The 17,653-nt window shown below is 34.4% G+C and overlaps 1 protein-coding gene across 1 annotated transcript in view; it reads left to right on the top strand.

Annotated features, from left to right (window-relative positions):
- Positions 1-17,653, top strand: part of ABCA5 (ATP binding cassette subfamily A member 5) — an 80,303-nt gene that overhangs the window by 18,392 nt on the left and 44,258 nt on the right. The window contains exons 6-14 of the mRNA XM_049772794.1: positions 582-811; positions 2,501-2,642; positions 4,425-4,613; positions 6,451-6,598; positions 7,261-7,429; positions 8,312-8,370; positions 15,010-15,120; positions 16,025-16,200; positions 16,639-16,758. Of these exons, the coding sequence (XP_049628751.1) occupies positions 582-811; positions 2,501-2,642; positions 4,425-4,613; positions 6,451-6,598; positions 7,261-7,429; positions 8,312-8,370; positions 15,010-15,120; positions 16,025-16,200; positions 16,639-16,758 (1,344 nt within the window). The remainder of the gene's footprint in view (positions 1-581; positions 812-2,500; positions 2,643-4,424; positions 4,614-6,450; positions 6,599-7,260; positions 7,430-8,311; positions 8,371-15,009; positions 15,121-16,024; positions 16,201-16,638; positions 16,759-17,653) is intronic.

Raw genomic sequence — 17,653 nt, 5'->3', positions numbered from 1 at the left:
CAAATCCAGGTCAGCAATGTGCAAGGCAAGCACTTTACCTGCTTTACTATCTTTCTGGTCCCTTGTAAATCTACTTTTCTTTGATGGTTTTAAAGCATTTTTAACATTCTATATGTATGCCATTTTAGTTTCTGACAAATTGTTGAGTCAGAATTCACAGATTTCCCAACTTCAGACTTTAAACTTCCTGTTATACTTCCATGGTGGATAATAGCAGTACTATAACCTCTAGTACTATATTAGAATTTGTTTGTTTGTTTGTTTGTTTGTTAGTTTTTGGGTCACACCCGGCAGAGCCAGGGTTACTCCTGGCTCTACACTCAGAAATTGCTCCTGGCAGGGTAGGGGACCATATGGGATGCCAGGATTCGAACTACCATCCTTCTGCATGCAAGGCAAACCCCCTACTTTCATGCTATCACTCTGGCCCTATATTAGAATCTTATCACAATGTTGTTAAGTCTGTTAGATTTTTGAGAATTGTGTATGGACCAGGTGATTGGCTAACACTTGTGCTATAATAACATTTGGACTGCTGTCAAAGATTAATTAAATGTGTTTACTTTTTTTTTTAATTATAGTTGAAAACCAATATTTCTTACTGGAAGGAATTGGAGTCAACGAAAGCTATTATTATGGGAGAAACAGCTGTGGTAGAAATAGATACCTTTCCTCGAGGAGTAATTTTAATATACCTAGTTATTGCATTTTCACCTTTTGGATATTTTTTGGCAATTCATATTGTAGCAGAGAAAGAGAAAAAACTAAAAGAGTTTTTAAAGATAATGGGACTTCATGATACTGCCTTTTGGTATGTTATTCAAAGCTTATTATTCAAGAGGATTAATGTTTGTGTTAAAGATGCAACTCTCGAGACTCATTTTGTTATTTATCTGACCTGATGAAATATAGATTCTGGGTATTTTTCCCCCATGATTGTGTTTGTTTTGGAAATAGAAGTCATGCTTTAGCAACTGTCTGACTTGTTTTAACATAAGGAAAGTGGGAGTTGCAAGACTTAAATTGAGCTAACATCTTTAAAGTTGAATTTGTATTTCATGTGAAGCAATGAGTTATATTTCATACATTTCATTGTATTGTAGATAAATCACAGGAAGTCAAAATTACCTTTTAGTCTTTTCCCAATATTATAAAGATACATTAAAATTTGATTAACATCAATGAAGTTTGTATATATATAGTATTTTATCCATTGGAAAAAGTTATTTGTCTGAATTAAGAGGAAATCATATAAGTAATTTTTAGAGAAATTAGGGAAAATATTTTTATAAGTAAGCCTTACTATATTAACATCATTTTTATTTATTTGTTTTGTTTTTGTTTTGGGGCCATACCTGGTGATGCTTAGGGGTTACTCCTGACTTATGCGCTCAGAAGTCGCTCTTGGCTTGGGTAACCGACCATATGGGACACCAGGGAATTGAACTGAGGTTTGTCCTGGGTCAGCCACTTGCAAGGCAAATGCCCTACCACTGTGTTATTGCTCCAGTCCCTATATAAACATCTTAATGCAATGATGATTCGAGTGCTTTCTGCTTACTTTTTCTACTGCTTAATTAAAAATTCGATTTTGCTTTCACTTGGTTCAGGAAAGACTTAATATTCTACACACAAGTTATTTTTTTTACCCTATTTAAATAAAACTCAATTCTATTAACAGTCAATCACAATACTTAATGGATTCCTATGAAAACATATTTGTTTTATTTTGTTACCCTTGCCTCTGCACTCCACAGTGTTATTTTTCTAGTAGTGAATTATTTTTAAGATGCATTAGGTTCTTAAATATTTTTGAAGAAATCAGTTGCTGAAAGATTTAGGTATATCAGTTAATCTTTTAGTGATTTGCTTCTGCATCATAATAGGTTCAATTTTGGTAGGTGGTATTTTTAGAATGCAATTTTTGTAATTTTATTATATCAACTATTTAATCTGGATATGTTAACTTGAAAAAGTAAAAATAAGTATAATAATTCCATTGAGCTCTGGTTTTGAGGAAACTGAATAAAATCATGAACCCACAGTTTATGTTTTTATGTCATGCTGTGTAAATTTATTATTAAGTTGTTGATTAGTGAGGAAGCCTTTATTTTTATTGTTTAGAATATCAAAAGCCATCAGAAATGGCTTTTTTTTTTAATGTACCATGCCTTGAAAAAAATTTACTTATTAATCTCTGTTTTCAGAAAACAAGGCCCTTGTATTTTGGACAGTTTCTGAGTATTTAATTTAAATTAATCATGGATTGTTATTAATTTGTTTATTTGTGGAAAGATACAATTATATCTCTATATCCAATTGCATATTTACCTATAATGCAACCAGTACTGTATGTTAATTCCTTTTAAGAAAGTTAATTTTCAGTGCATAAGCATACATAAGAAATGAATAGATTGACTTAATTGAAATGATCAGAGTTGATTTTGTAACTTTTTGAGCCTCAGTATTTACCAAAAATGTATTTGTATTTTAATTTTAGGCTTTCCTGGGTTCTGCTGTATACAAGTTTGATTTTTCTTATGTCCCTTCTTATGGCAGTCATTGCAACAGCTTCTTCATTATTCCCACAAAGTAGCTGCGCTGTGATATTTCTACTTTTTTTCCTGTATGGATTGGCATCTGTAAGTACTTGAACTTGAGATGGAAATAAATGAACTGTCAGCATAGATGATGAATAATGCGAAGTCTTAGTTTTTCCATTTACTTCTAGTTGATTTCTCTTGAACGATGAATAATTTGAACTATATTTTTAGGATTCCTCTAGATTATCTCAATGCCAAATTCACTTGTTTAAATATAATGTATCTCATCTATAATTCCTCTGAATTTCTTTTATTGTTTTCATATATATGGTGAAGATTGTCTTGTATTAGATTTTCCCCTTTCATTTTTATGAAATTCCAATGTTTAAAACTAATTTTTTATAGGATGATCATGAGTAAAAATGTCTATAAATTTTGCTTTTTGTTGCTAAGCCTTTCCTTTAAGTGGTTCCAGTATCTTTTGTTATTGTGCTGTATCATTTACTAAACATTTCGCCTAATAACCCTGCTCTTTACAAGTAACTCATAAAGTTCTTTATATAAATGGTTGCGTTTTTTAATTTTTTATTTAATAATTTAGACCATTGTTTACAATAGTCTCAATATTTATGGTTTTGATGTACGTAGTTAGCATATCTCAAGACTCTCCACCAATGTCCTTTGTGTTACTTCAAATCTCTTCATTCCTCTCCATTCTCTTCCCCCACTGTTTGGTAACTTCAGTTTTGTAATTCATGGCCATGAGTCTGTCATTGCTTGATCTGAGCTATTGCCAGATTCACAAATGAGTGAGGTCATCTGATATTTGTCCTTCCCTAATTTATTTCACTTAATGCGATAGCCTTGGGTTTTATCCAAATTGCTTTTATTAAAATTGCATTGTATCCCATTATGCATGTATACAACCAACTTAATTTTTTTTCCGGAATTTTTTTTCCGGGGAGGGAGGCAGGGAAGAGACAACATTTGGCAGGGCTGAAGGCTTGCTTATTCCTGAGTCTTCTGTGCTTAGAGCTCACTCCTTGTGTGACTCTGGAACCCATAGATGGTGCCAGGGATTGAAACTGGGCCTTGTGCATGAAAAGCAACTGCCTTATCTACTTTTCACAGCAACTTTTAAAATTTATTTTGTTTGCTGCTGGACATGTGCATTGTTTTTATATTTGGCACATTATACTAAGTGCTGAAATGAACATAGGTGTGCATATATCTTTTGGAATCGATATATTTGGGGGTTAGATATCAGAAAATAAAATTTCTGGCCTGTTGGTCCATATGAAAGATATATTTTTACTTTTTTGGAGAAAATTCCATACTGTTTTTTTTGCATAGGGGCTGAATCAGATGCCATTCCCAGCAGTGAATGAAGGCACCTTTCCCACATTATCTCCACTACCATTGGTTGTTCTCACTGAGAATCGCCTGATTTTTAACTAATTTCGTATCATTTAACACATTAAGTTTTAGAGATGGGTTCTGTACTTTAAAACTTACAGATTTATTGCTTTGTTCATCAATTTTCATATCTAAATATGTCCATTTATATATAATATACATTTTAAGGACATGACTATGGTTTCTGTAGTATAAATTTATCTTTACATAGATAAAATATATTTTTTTCTTTCAGTTAATTTTATTACTATTTGTATGAAATTATAATATCTCCTGGCTGTTATAAATCAATTTTATAATTTAATAATGTATAATTCTCATATTTAATTATAACATTTAATTACATTTTAGTAAATGTCCAATGAAAACAATTTGTTCTTTAATTAGAAAAATTTACTATTTATAATTTTTATTTATGTCAGCATATATGGACGTCGTGTTAATTTTAATATTTCTATCTTATAGATATTTTTTGCTTTAATGTTGACACCTCTTTTTAAGAAATCAAAACACGTGGGAATAGTTGAATTTTTAGTCACTGTGGCTTTTGGATTTATTGGTCTACTGATAGTCCTCATGGAAAATTTCCCAAAATCATTAGTGTGGCTCTTCAGTCCCTTTTGTCAGTGTACTTTTCTGATTGGCATTGCACAGGTATGTGATATTATTTTTCCTTGCTTTCAAATGCTACATAGCATTTTAAATGAACTACCAATAGCATCTTTGATTGCAAAGAAACGAGTTAAATTTTTTCAACATAAGAAATGACTGACATTTGAATATTGGAGTATATTTTATGAGTCTTTGATTTATATTTTCTTAGTATTTAAGTTTTTCATTTATATAATCAGCTTAGAAGTTCCCTATTTTTATTTCACTGTATTTGTTTTATTTCAATAAGTTAGTTTATTAGAAGCCATCTCTGTAGGCTTCTAATAATCTAAATTGCTCTATAACATGATTTTATTACTACCTATTATGAAATTTTTTATATGTGTGCCTGGAAGAAAATTGTAAGTGGAACAGAGAAACTTTTTCATGACTATAGTATCAAAACAGTTAGGCCCAGTGAGTTTTATTGTCTTAGATTCATGGAATTGTCTTATTTAGGTATTCACATTTTATTTTTATTCTTTACAAAAACAAACAGTTCAATGGGAAAATTCTTAGAAGAAACTACTTTATAAAAAAAGAACAAAAATGTGGGTATGGTATAAAGAAAAACAGTACAGGGTTATTCACATTAGATGGACAGAATATTTTGTTTTGTGAGGCAGAAGAGATTATTAATGAATATGGAGTGAAGTTAATTTTAATTATCTAAGACCTAAATAAGAGTTGTTGTTACACATTTTGAGAGTGTATTTTTCACTCACAAGTGTAGAATTAAAGATATGTAGATTTTGGGGCCAGTGAGGTGGCGCTAGAGGTAAGGTGTCTGCCTTGCAAGTGCTAGCCAAGGAAGGATCGTGGATCGATCCCCCAGCGTCCCATATGGTCCCCCCAAGCCAGGGTCAATTTCTGAGCATTTAGCCAGGAGTAACCCCTGAGCGTCAAACAGTGTGGCCCAAAAAATCAAAAAAAAAAAAGATATGTAGATTTTTCTGTGTGAGTAGGAAGAACTCAAAATGTCATTTAATTCATCTTCAATTTGAAATACGATATGGTAAGATTGAACTACAGTATTTAATTGTATATAATTAAGGCTCATTAACTTATTGAAAGGCTTAGGCCTAATTAAGGCCTTAACCTCTAGTTGATTCTGCAATGTCACGTGTATCTACTGTGAATACTCGAAATAGTTGAGTTCATTGGAGTGCCTTTTCCCTTTTAGTATTGAAAAGGTGTGGAACATACTCTTTTCTCTACGACTTTGATTTCCGTGGGAACATTTTGACATCGTACTTCATTTTTACTTTATTTGATCATCAGCCATTGTCATAGTACTAGTGTTTTAGAAACAGAACATATAAAAACATGACCTAGGGTCGCCCAGAAGATGGTTGAGTGGTTTGAGTGGTTGAATGGTTGAGTGATTAAGTGGTTGAATAGTTGAAGTAGTTGGCCAGGCAGGCACAAAACTATAAGTTTAAACCCAAATGCTGACTCTTGAACTGGAGTGATCCTGACAACTCTTGGGATTCCCAGAGAGAAAAAACTGGGAAGATGGAGATGATTTAAGAAGAATTCAGGGCAACATAAGACTGAAAACTGAATCCCCAATATGCTGAGGACTTTCTACCAGCACCATTGTCTAGGATGGTTGGAAAATAAAACAACCTGACCTGAACCAAAGGGTTTACTGTGCTAATTGCATTTTGGTAAAATTTCATTTGTGAAAAATAACTTTGTAAACTGTTTAATCATCTAAAAGGCCCAAATTGGATACCATCATTCTGACTGTGCTGAGGAACTGTAAGATCAATAGTATTAACTTGTACTTATTTTTTTGTCATTTTTATATAGTAAAGCTGGTGTCTCTGTTTTTCAGGTCATGCATTTAGAAGATTTTAATGAAGGTGCTTTATTTTCAAATTTGACTGATGGACCATATCCTCTACTTATTACTATTATTATGTTAACACTTAACAGTATATTTTATGTCTTGTTGGCTGTCTATCTTGATCAAGTCATTCCAGGTATGCAGGTAGTTATTGGATTTTACTTTAAGGCTTTTTTTTTTTTTTTTACTTTAATGCATTTTTGGGGACCTACGTATTGTCAACTTGATCTTAATTTTTTTCTGTCTTGAGTGTCCTTTGTTTTAGCCACTGTTAGTTGCAGCCTCACCTGGCAGTGCTCAGCGGCTGTGTTGGCTGGCTAGTCTGTGCTCAGGAGTGGGCCCTGGTGGTGCTCAGGGGATCTTATGAGATGCTGGGGATTGAATCAGTGCTGCCACAAGCAAACCTCCTATGTTATCTCCCTAGTCCCTGGTTATAAACTTTTCCTCTTTTATTTAGTTATTAGTAGTATGTGTGACATACCTCATAATCTGCATTGGGTTCTAGTCATCTAGTGTATATGTGAGCCCATTAGCTCTAAGTCCCTTTAGTCCATACAACTATTCTTCTTACCTTTTTATACCTGTGTGCATTATCAGCAACTTAAAAACTATCTGTGAGCTAGAGTTATTTGCCAATAAGACTTTTTTTCTCTTTACACAGTATTAATTTAGTACTTTGTACCTAAACTTCATGTCTAGGCTACCATATGTTTTATGTACTCTATCTATGATTTAAAAACCGATGATAAGAAATAATTTGTTATGATAACTCAGGTATTTTTTTTTTGCCTGTTTCAGGGGAGTTTGGCTTACGGAGATCATCTTTATATTTTCTCAAGCCCTCATACTGGTCAAAGAGCAAAAGAAATTATAAGGAGTTATCAGAGGGCAATATTAACGGGAACATTAGTTTTAGTGAAATTGTAGAACCTATTTCTTCAGAATTCATAGGAAAAGAAGCAATAAGGTATGGTCGAATCTTTGACAATATAGGCATACAATATAACTGCTGGTGGGATCTGTCTCATTCAAATTGTCTTTAAACATGTTTAAAAGCAAGAGTTTTATTCTGAAATAAGTAGCCAGCGATCTTCCTTCTCTAGGGTAAAATTCAAACTGGAAATGAAACTAGGAGTTCTTTTCAAAAATGCTGTCAAGTATTTGTAATTTGAGGAATGAACACTTAACACCTATAGGTAGCTTGATATGTGCTCTGTGAAATAACAGTCTTCTTCCTTTCACTGGTGTAAATAGCAGTTGATTCATTTAAGAAAGGCAGGAAATGAAAACTTGAAATTGCCCAAGCAAATCTTTTGAGAAACGGGTTATTTATTTTTTAAATTAATGAGTGATGCTTAAAATGAGGAGAGAGAATTTTGAATTGGGTCATAAGCTGACACGGAAGAGCATGTACCTTGCTTGTGAGATCCCCTCTACCTGCAGGCCCATATTGCCTGTTACATGTGGCCCAAGGCCTCCTAACACTGCTGTGCATTATGGGAGTTAATGAGCATCCCAGAATAGGGCTCAGTGACTGAGTGTTGAGAAACTGAATGCATACCTGGGTGCAGTCCTTAAGCATCTGCAAAGCTGTGGCCTTAATCCTTGTTTCTGCACATGAAAAGACTCCTATAGTCTCATCAACAGCCAGGAAAGAAGAAAACAAGGAGGAATATTCTAGTTTTTCTCTGAAGGTTTTCCTTCATTTCAACACTTCATTTTATTGTTTTAAAGAGAATGTCTTTTCTTACTAGTCTTACTAAATCTGAACACTGTAAAAAATTGTACATGTAGCAGATATGTATTGATCGTTTTAAGTCCTTAATATCAAAAAATGGTATTTTTTCAGAATCAGTGGTATTCAGAAGACATACAGAAGGAAAGGTGAAAATGTGGAGGCTTTGAGAAGTAAGTAGTCTTCCTCATATTCAGTCAGTATTATCAAAGTACAATTAGTCTGGTTTTGTAGAAAATTTAAACTTTTGGGGGGGGCACACTGGCAGAGCTTACTGCTGAGTTTGTGCTCAGGGATCACTCCTGACAATTCTTGGGGGGACTTGATGTGATTCTGGGGATCAAACTCATGTCAGCTGTATGCCAGGCTAGTGCCCTTCCTGTTCTACTCACTCCAGCCCTAAACTTTTAAAATATAATTTCCTCTTTCTTTTATTGTGATTAACAGTCAAGAAAAACTAGTAATAGCAAAGCAATAGTAAAATACTTTTTGTGCTTTTTCTTAGTTCTGCTTTTCCTAGTATCTTAATATAGAATCATCCGTCCATTTCTTCTCTGTCGATTTTGCTTTCTCTACCCTGAAGCTTAAAGGATTTTTTTGCTGCTATTATTGTACTTTGGCTAAAGAGTTTCTGCTTTGGCTGTGGAGTTTCTTCAGTTAGCCTATGGACTAGCTGAATAGTCTGATAAGGTTTTATGCACTGACAGCTTGGCTAATGGACTGCAGATGGGATGACAGACCTCTGTTGCCTATTGCTACTAAGCTAGTTGAACTAGAAGCAGTTGAATACTTTTTATCATACAGTTTTCATTCATTCTTCTCTTAGAAATTAAAGCCTTTATTTTGATTAATTTTCATGAATCAAAATATTAATTATCCTATTATTTTTATTTATCTTTATTAACAAGTGCTCAGGGCTTACTCCTGGATCTTGAAACTGGGTCAGCCGTGTGTAAGACAAGTGCAGTACCCACTGCTCTGGCCCCTTGATATTTTTGTTTTTGTTTTTTGTTTTGGGATATGTTTGTTTGTGTGTGCATGGGTGTATGTGTGCATGTACATCAGTGTTCTGGACTTACTTTTGGCTCTGCTTGGGGATCACTACTACTGGCAGTATTTGGCAGACTGTATGTGGTGCTGGGGATCAAACCCAGACTCACCAGCTCTATGCAGGGCCAGCATCTAACTACTGTACTATCTGGCCCATGTTTTTATTTATTTGAGGCTAAGTCCAATTATATAATTGCACTGCACACATCCATGTTTTGAGTAAAGAGTTTAGTAACACAAATATGAGATTCCCTGATAGAATGGTTAAATAATAACCATAGAAGTGAGATGCCAAGACACGTCATTGATGGGTAAAACCATCAAGTCCTTCAGTAAGTGCTAATAGACTACACATCCGACCCTTTCTTCATGGCACTCTTCTTCCGGTGATATGGTAGTTGGCATATGCCAGGTGAAAGACAGCGGCTCTTTAATCAAGAAGCCCCCAGAGATGCAAGCAGACAACACCAAGGTTCTAAAGCATTCTGCAAATCTGTTCAAAGTTCTTTTCGCCCTTGACTGCCAGCCACATGCCACAGAAACCATTTTCCATTCTGCTCACTGCTCCCTTGCCCTTTGGCTGGCAAACCCGAGGCACTTCCTATCCATTTCTTGGACTGGTGCCTTTGTTAATTGATCATCTACATAGTGTAAAAGCTCTTTACTCCCAAATAGGGCGCCACTGATGTAACTGGACTCAAGCTTGATTCAAGTCCCAGACCAGCTATACAGAACAGACTATTTACTGATAGCCATTTTCATCCGCCCAAACTCACTTTCCATTAGTGGGGAGAAAGAAGAGCAGTATCACCTTAGGAACTCTCTCTCAGTATATTTAACCCCCCCAACACCGCCACCCAGTGTGTTTTCTTTCAAAGAACACTTTCATTGGAATGATTTTCTTTCTTTTTATTTTAAAATAAATTCTATTTATTCTCTATTATAAGAGAGAGCTATGGGAATAGCTCAAAAGCTGGGGTAAATCCACATGGGATCTCTGGGTTCCCTCTTTCTCCTTCAGGGTCCCTTACTCCCAACTAGTAGCGGCAGGTGTGACCCCCCCCCCCAAATGAAAAGAAAATAAAGTCAATCAAGAAGTAAACTGGAAGATATTATGTTAAATGAAGTAAGGCAGAAAAAGAAATATAAATATAAGTTGATATCATTTATATGTAGTATTTAGGAATAACTGCACAAGGGAATGTAATGATTTAAATGAGGATTGTCAAGAATACTCTTGGCCCCAGAGAAGAAGGAAAGAAATTGAGTGGAGGAGAAAGACAAATGTGAATAATGGGGGGACGGGATCAAGGGGACACAGGCATATTGGTGGTGTTAAGAAAGGACAGAACTAAATATCTAAGCCACAGAGCCAACAACAATGAAATCAAGAGATCCACATTTGAACAACCAAACTTAAAAACAGGCCTGATATGATGACAGGTTGGTTAGGGGTGGCGGCATGGGATGGACTCTGGGAATATGGGTGGAGGGAGGTTGACACTAGTAGTAGGATTAGTGCTGTTGCATTTTTATATCTAAAACCCAACTATGAATAACTGTCAATCACAATTCTTCAAATAAATATTTTTAATAATGAAAATGAAGATGAATTTTAAAAAGTGGAGAACTGCAAGGGAACAATTGAGAACAGGTAGTCAAATTATTATTGGAGTCTTTCATGTTGATAGCAGGTCATGTAAGTAAATAGACCATTATTAGTGACTTCTATACAAGTGTATTTCCTTCTTCAGGAGTAAAGATTTTGAGGTATTTCTGTAAAGTATTGCATACAAATGCATCCAGTAATCAGTTGACCTGTGGCTTTAATAATCAGTGTGTAATGCAAGTTTGTTTTGGGGTCACATCTGCTGGTGCTCTGGAGTTATTTTCTTGCTAAGTGCGAAGGGTGGTGCTTGGGGACCAAACCTATATCTATAAATCTTTCTTAGAAACTTGGAAACATGGAAACTTCCTTTCTTTCACCCTAGTTATCATAGGGGAGATTGAGACTACGGCTGGAGGGTCACGTACTTGCCTTGATTGGAACTGACCCAATTCAGTTCCAGGCAAAGCACCCCAAATGATCCCCCAGCACCCCAAATGATCCCCTGAGCTTCATCAGGAGGGATCCCAGAACAAAGATCCAGAAATATACCCTGAGCACTGTCTGGTGTGAGAGAGATTTTGGGAGGATTTGGATCCCATTTCTAGGGATCAGTTTTCAAAGAAATAGCCACATTCTCAAAAACAGCACTTGTACCCTTGTGCTCCTCCCAAGGGGGAAAAATAAATCTATATAGCAATATGGCTACTTGGGCTCCCTGGACTAGAGCCCAATCAATGCCCTGGTCTGGGTGGTGAGCTCACCATATCAGAGACTAATTAAGGCTTTGGAAGAAGTTACCCTAGACTTGATGATAATTGATGTATTCTTGCTAAAATTTATGTATTTCTAGTCTCCAAGTAAGGAAGTCTGTATTTCACTTGTATCCTTATTCCAGTGTATTTTTTTTTTATCGATTTCATGTATTTTAGTCCTACATTTTTTAAACCAATGATGATGTAATTGATGCATGTATTTAAAGACATTTCACTTACTTTTTCCATATAGTTTATTCATGAAACTTCCTACATTTCTGAAGGGCTATCAAGGGACAGACATCCTGAGCCCCAGAGTTTGAGGAGTTTGTCTGAGTAGTGGTATGGTAAAAAGCATTTACTAAAGAAGGAGACATTGGAGAGCAAAGTTAATTGAGAGAGAGAAAAGAGAGACAGAGATTTGGCAGGAGACATTTATGAGCAAATTAATGCTTATTAGACTGAGGGAGGGGAGAGACAGACAGACGGACGGACGGACGGACAGACAGACAGACAGACAGACAGACAGACAGACAGACAGACAGACGGGATGGTGGGGAGGAATGTCTGGCAGGAAATATGCATTGGTGAAGGAATGAGTCTTAGACATTGCCTGACTGAAATTCAATCATGAACAACTTTGTAATTGTATCTCATGGTGATTCAATTAAAATTTATTTTTAACAATTTGAAAAAGCAAGTATACTAGTGAGAGACACAGTGGAGACTGCAGAGGGAAGATTGCAGGGAAGAATTTTGGGGAACCTATTATTTCTCTTAGGTCTCTTGGGAATATGTAGGCAGGGAAATTTGGTAATAATGATTTTTACAGGCCAGTAACTGGATGAAGGCTGGGTGTGGGTCAGTGTGGTGGGGGAGCTTAGGTACAGAGAGTTTTAGTAGAAGGAACACAGATTATTTGGGGACATGCATAACTGATTGTTTTTATTGAGCATTTTCCTGACATGAGCTGAGGGAAATAGCCCACAGATTGTTCCATGGGAGTTAGTTAAGTCTAGCAGAGTTAGAAATTGACCATTTCAATTTCTGATCTTCCATCTTGGATAATTTTCCTTTAGCAGATTTCAGTATTTCTTTTACCATAAAGCTTGTCTACTAATGATAATTCTCTTGGTTTTTATTTTTAATTTTATTTATTCCTTTCAGTTTTAAAGGACATTTACCTAGATATATCATTGTTAGGTTGGCAGTTTCTTTCTTATAGTACTTTAAAACATTATTCTGTTGTTTCCATTGTTTGGATTGCAAAGAATATGTTTTTTATTTCTTTCTTGGTTATATCTGTCTCTATATTTCCTTCTGACTATTTTATCTTTATAATTGTAAAAATTTCTTTGAAATTATGTCTTATATCAATTTATATCACTACTTGATTTTTTTAGTTTGGGTTATTATAGTTTATTGAAGTTGTTTTATAATTGTAAAGAGCTATACCAATTCCTCTCCCAATGTCTCAACCTGCTTTTAAAGATCTGGTTTTGACATTCAGAAATTTTACAACATGCTTTAGTGTTGTTTTTGTTAGTTTATTTTTTTTATATGTCAGTTGCACAGGACTTCTTCGAACTTTGCCAGTTTTTATTCCAATACTATTTCTGTTGTTTTCTCTTTTCTTTCCTCAAGTTATTTTTTATAGATTTTATGGCTTTTTGGGGGACTTTGTTTTTTGTTGTTGTTGTTTTGGGGTCTGACCTGGTATTTGGGGATCACCCTCAGGGGACCATGTGATATCATGAAATTGGGGTCAGTGTATGCAAGACAAACACCTTCACTTTTATACTCTTTTATCTTAAATTTTTCATTTTTTATCTTGTTTGCTTTTATTCTCTTTTGTGAGTTTTTTTTTTTTTTTTTTTTTTTTTTTTTTTTTTGCTTAATCTAGAAATTTTCCTCTGATTTTTGTGTTACTAAGCACTCTTTCAGTTGGATGCCATTTGCTGGGAAATGATTTGGCATCTTTTTCAACCATTATTTCTAGTTTTTATTTCCATATTTTCTTGTATATGGCTTTTCTTCACATATTTCATATAGTTCTTTATATATCTATATATATTAAATTTTATATCTATGAAATATTACATATTTCATATATCTTTATATATTTTCTTATATGTGATTTTTAGTTCTTTGACAACATTCTCTTGTTTTTTTTGTTTTTTTTTTTTTGTTTGTTTTTGTTTGTTTTTGGGCCACACCCGGCGGTGCTCAGGGGTTACTCCTGGCTGTCTGCTCAGAAATAGCTTCTGGCAGGCACGGGGGACCATATGGGACACCGGGATTCGAACCAACCATCTTTGGTCCTGGATCAGCTGCTTGCAAGGTGCTGTGCTATCTCTCTGGGCCCGACAACATTCTCTTGTAAAATGATAGCAAGACTTTACTAATACCTTGTTATATATTATCAAAAATATTTATCTTTTCTAGATGTATGTAAAATAAAAATCCATGGGTTGTGATAGTCAGATAGTCACCCCAGACACTGGGATTTCTTAACCCCCACACAGATGGGTCTGAAAAAACAGAGTAGTGGCAAAGAAATAATAAACCAAGCCAGTCATAAAAGGAGGATCAAGGCTTCCATGGCCTTTTGCTTCGTTCTCTCTGCTTGAGCCAAAAGCCACACTTTCTCTTTATTAAATCAATTCCCAATAGCAAGAGTAGGGAAGAGAGAGAGAGAGAGAGAGAGAGAGAGAGAGAGAGAGAGAGAGAGAGAGAGAGAGAGAGAGAGAGAGAGAGAGAGAGAAGAAAGAGAGAGAGAGAGAAGAAAGAGAGAGAGAAGAAAGAGAGAGAGAGAAAGAGAGAGAGAGAGGAAAGTACCTATCCAATGGGCTTAAATATCAAAAGAAGAGGTTTAAGGAAGGAGGAAGTTTCGGTAACACCTTTATTTTGGGTTTATAGCTGAGTGTCATCTTACATGTGTATTTCTTTTTTTTTTTTTTCTGTTTGCAGTTTTATATTGTTTTCTCCTGCCTGTTTACACAAAAAACCATTTGTACAAACACACACTTTATCTTTCTCATCTATTAACAATAATCATTTTCATACATAGGCCTGTCATTGTTTTTAACTTTCCTGAAAAGATTTTTGAGAACAAATTTTACTCCTTTGTTTAATTATCTTCAAACTCCCACTTTTTTATTATCACAAAAAATAAGTTTATTTTATGTTGTTTATTGTTCCATTCCATATGGTCATTCCACTGATTGTAACCAAACTTCTGTTATCCTATAATATTATATCATATGTAGTTAAATATGCTGTTAACTTTATATCTCTTTTAGGGTGTAGTGGCTTCTTTGCAAATTGCTCTCATTTGATGAATCGTCTTTCAGAGTCAAACAGAAATCAGAATTTTATTTGCACCTTCTCTCTTGAACTAGGTTTGTCTTTTGACATTTATGAGGGTCAGATAACTGCCTTACTTGGCCACAGTGGAACAGGAAAGAGTACATTGATGAATATTCTTTGTGGACTCTGCCCACCTTCTGATGGTGAGAGGTGTTTTAATTTATAGCAATCTCATATTTTGTTTTATTAATGCATTAGCGAAGGTAACACCGGATAATTTTTCTTCAAATATGGTCTCATTAATTTTTATCAATGATCTGGGACTAACTTGTCTCCAAAGAGGTGTTTTTAACTCCTTTTTATGGCATATATTTATTTCTCAGTAGAGGATAAAAATGACATCTGTTTTAATGAAAAAGATTGAGTTTGGCACCTTTTTTCAGGAAAGGACCCCATTTTCATATGTTTTATGTGCTTCTCTTAAATACAATTTTAACTTTCAAATATTGATTTTATACTCCTCTGCACTTGATATAAAATTCATGTAGGAATTTATGGCTGTTATGATTTACCATACAGTATTACATTGGTTTAAAAGTGATGCAGGGAGGTATATTTGTATTAGGTTATTGAAGAGAAAACTGGGAATCAGATGAAATGAATTTCTCAAGACCACACAGCCCAGTTGGAAATAAAATTTTAATTCTTTATATGCCCTTCGCTCTTGCATAATGCCTGGAAAGGAAGGACAATTTGTTACTGAAATATAAGTATAACAACAGATAATTATTTATTTAGTGTTAAATTTCCAGTTCCTTTTTTCTATTATGTAATAGGACCCAAAAGTGAAGGAAAATAATATTCAATATAGTGGAAATGAATCACCTGTAATATAGAAATGAAGATGTATTAATATTCTGTCTTCTAAATTTATATTTATAAATTATATATAATTATATCTATTTATATATATATTTATATATAAATTATATTCTGAACTTGTGTCTGTTATGTGTGAAATAGCTGTTACTAGTATATTTTAAAGCATGCATGCTTTTTAATATTTACTCTCCTTTAATATAAATTTAAACATGTTTTGCTTTTTAGGATTTGCATCTATCTATGGACACAGAGTCTCAGAAATAGATGAAATGTTTGAAGCAAGAAAAATGATTGGCATTTGTCCACAGTTAGATATACATTTTGATGTTTTGACAGTAGAAGAAAATTTGTCTATTTTGGCAGCAATCAAAGGAATACCAGCCAATAATGTAATACAAGAAGTATGTTATTTATTCATCAATACCTTTGCTTCATTCCCTGTAAATAAATAGCCTTTTGTGAATAGCTTAATAAGTGAAAATACACTTGAAAAGCTAAATAAAAGCTTGCTCTAAGTTAGTAAACCAAGTTCATTATAATTAATTTAAATGTAATATAAAATTACCCGTATTTTATCTACTCTCCTCCCCTCCCCCCACACACTCTCACACCCTACCTTTAACCATTTATTTCCCTCATCTTCCTCCTTTTCCCTCAGACCCTGGGCATGAATTCCTCTGGAGGGGTTTTATCTGTTATTTCAGAATTGTATATACAGTTTTCAAGATTAAAATCTAGTAAAATAATTCAATTTGATATTCAAATGTATTCACTTTATACCAATAATGATATAAATGTGTGATTTGAAAGATAACTCTGTTCACACTTTACTTTTATAGGTTCAGAAGGTTCTACTGGACTTAGACATGCAGGCTATCAAAGACAATCAAGCCAAAAAGCTAAGTGGTGGCCAGAAAAGAAAACTGTCCTTAGGAATTGCAGTGCTTGGGAATCCAAAGGTAAACAAACATTAGCATCTCAGATGCAATTTATTTTAAATTGTATAGGTACATATGTATGTAAAACACATGAATGCTGTTACAGTAATGAGGTTTGAAAATGACTGAAAAGATAGCATTTTTGATAATGATTGCCTCTAGCCTGGAAAATGCCAAGGATTAACCCTCCTTAGATGTGCAGTGTTTGTTTTGTGTCTCTCTCTCTTTTTTTTTTTTTTTTGGCTTTTGGGTCACAACGGGCAATGCTCAGGGGTTACTCCTGGCTCTACTCTCAGAAATTGCTCCTGGCAGGCTAGGGGACCATATGGGATGCCGGGATTTGAACCAATGACCTTCTGCATGAAAGGCAAACGCCTTACCTCCATGCTATCTATCCGGCCCCATGTTTTGTATCTTAAAAAGAAAAAATCTAAGGGAAAACCATGACCAACAATAACACTTGTTAAATTTTAATAGTAGTTCTATTTTAAATAATTATTGAAAATATATTGAAAACTATAGAGCATAATATTTACTCTTATAACTACTATTACTAGAATATAACTATTTTTTTTTTTGCTGGTCTGGTGATTTCATAATGTGTAATCCTATTTTGTATTGTTTAGTTTTGTGATATTCTATAGACTCTGGGCCAGCAGATAACATGACTTTGACTTTGACTTTGCCTTTGCCCAGTGTTAGAAAGCTCCCAGAAGAGTGTCTGAAGACAAAAACCTGACTCATCCTTACCATCTTGCTAACTTTCTTCTGGCTGCATTAATTTGGGAGTGACTCTGGCTTCCGGTCATTATGTTAATTTCTTTTCCTCCTGACTCCTACCATCAATGTCTTTAAAATTAAAAATAGTTTTCAAAGAAATTATTTCCCTTGAACTAATAAAAGGCAGACTTTTCAA

The sequence above is a fragment of the Suncus etruscus genome, chromosome 1 (assembly GCF_024139225.1).
Source record: "Suncus etruscus isolate mSunEtr1 chromosome 1, mSunEtr1.pri.cur, whole genome shotgun sequence".
In the NCBI taxonomy this organism is placed as follows: domain Eukaryota; kingdom Metazoa; phylum Chordata; class Mammalia; order Eulipotyphla; family Soricidae; genus Suncus; species Suncus etruscus.
Note: the sequence above shows the minus strand (reverse complement) of the source record. Positions and strands in the feature narration are given on the sequence as shown.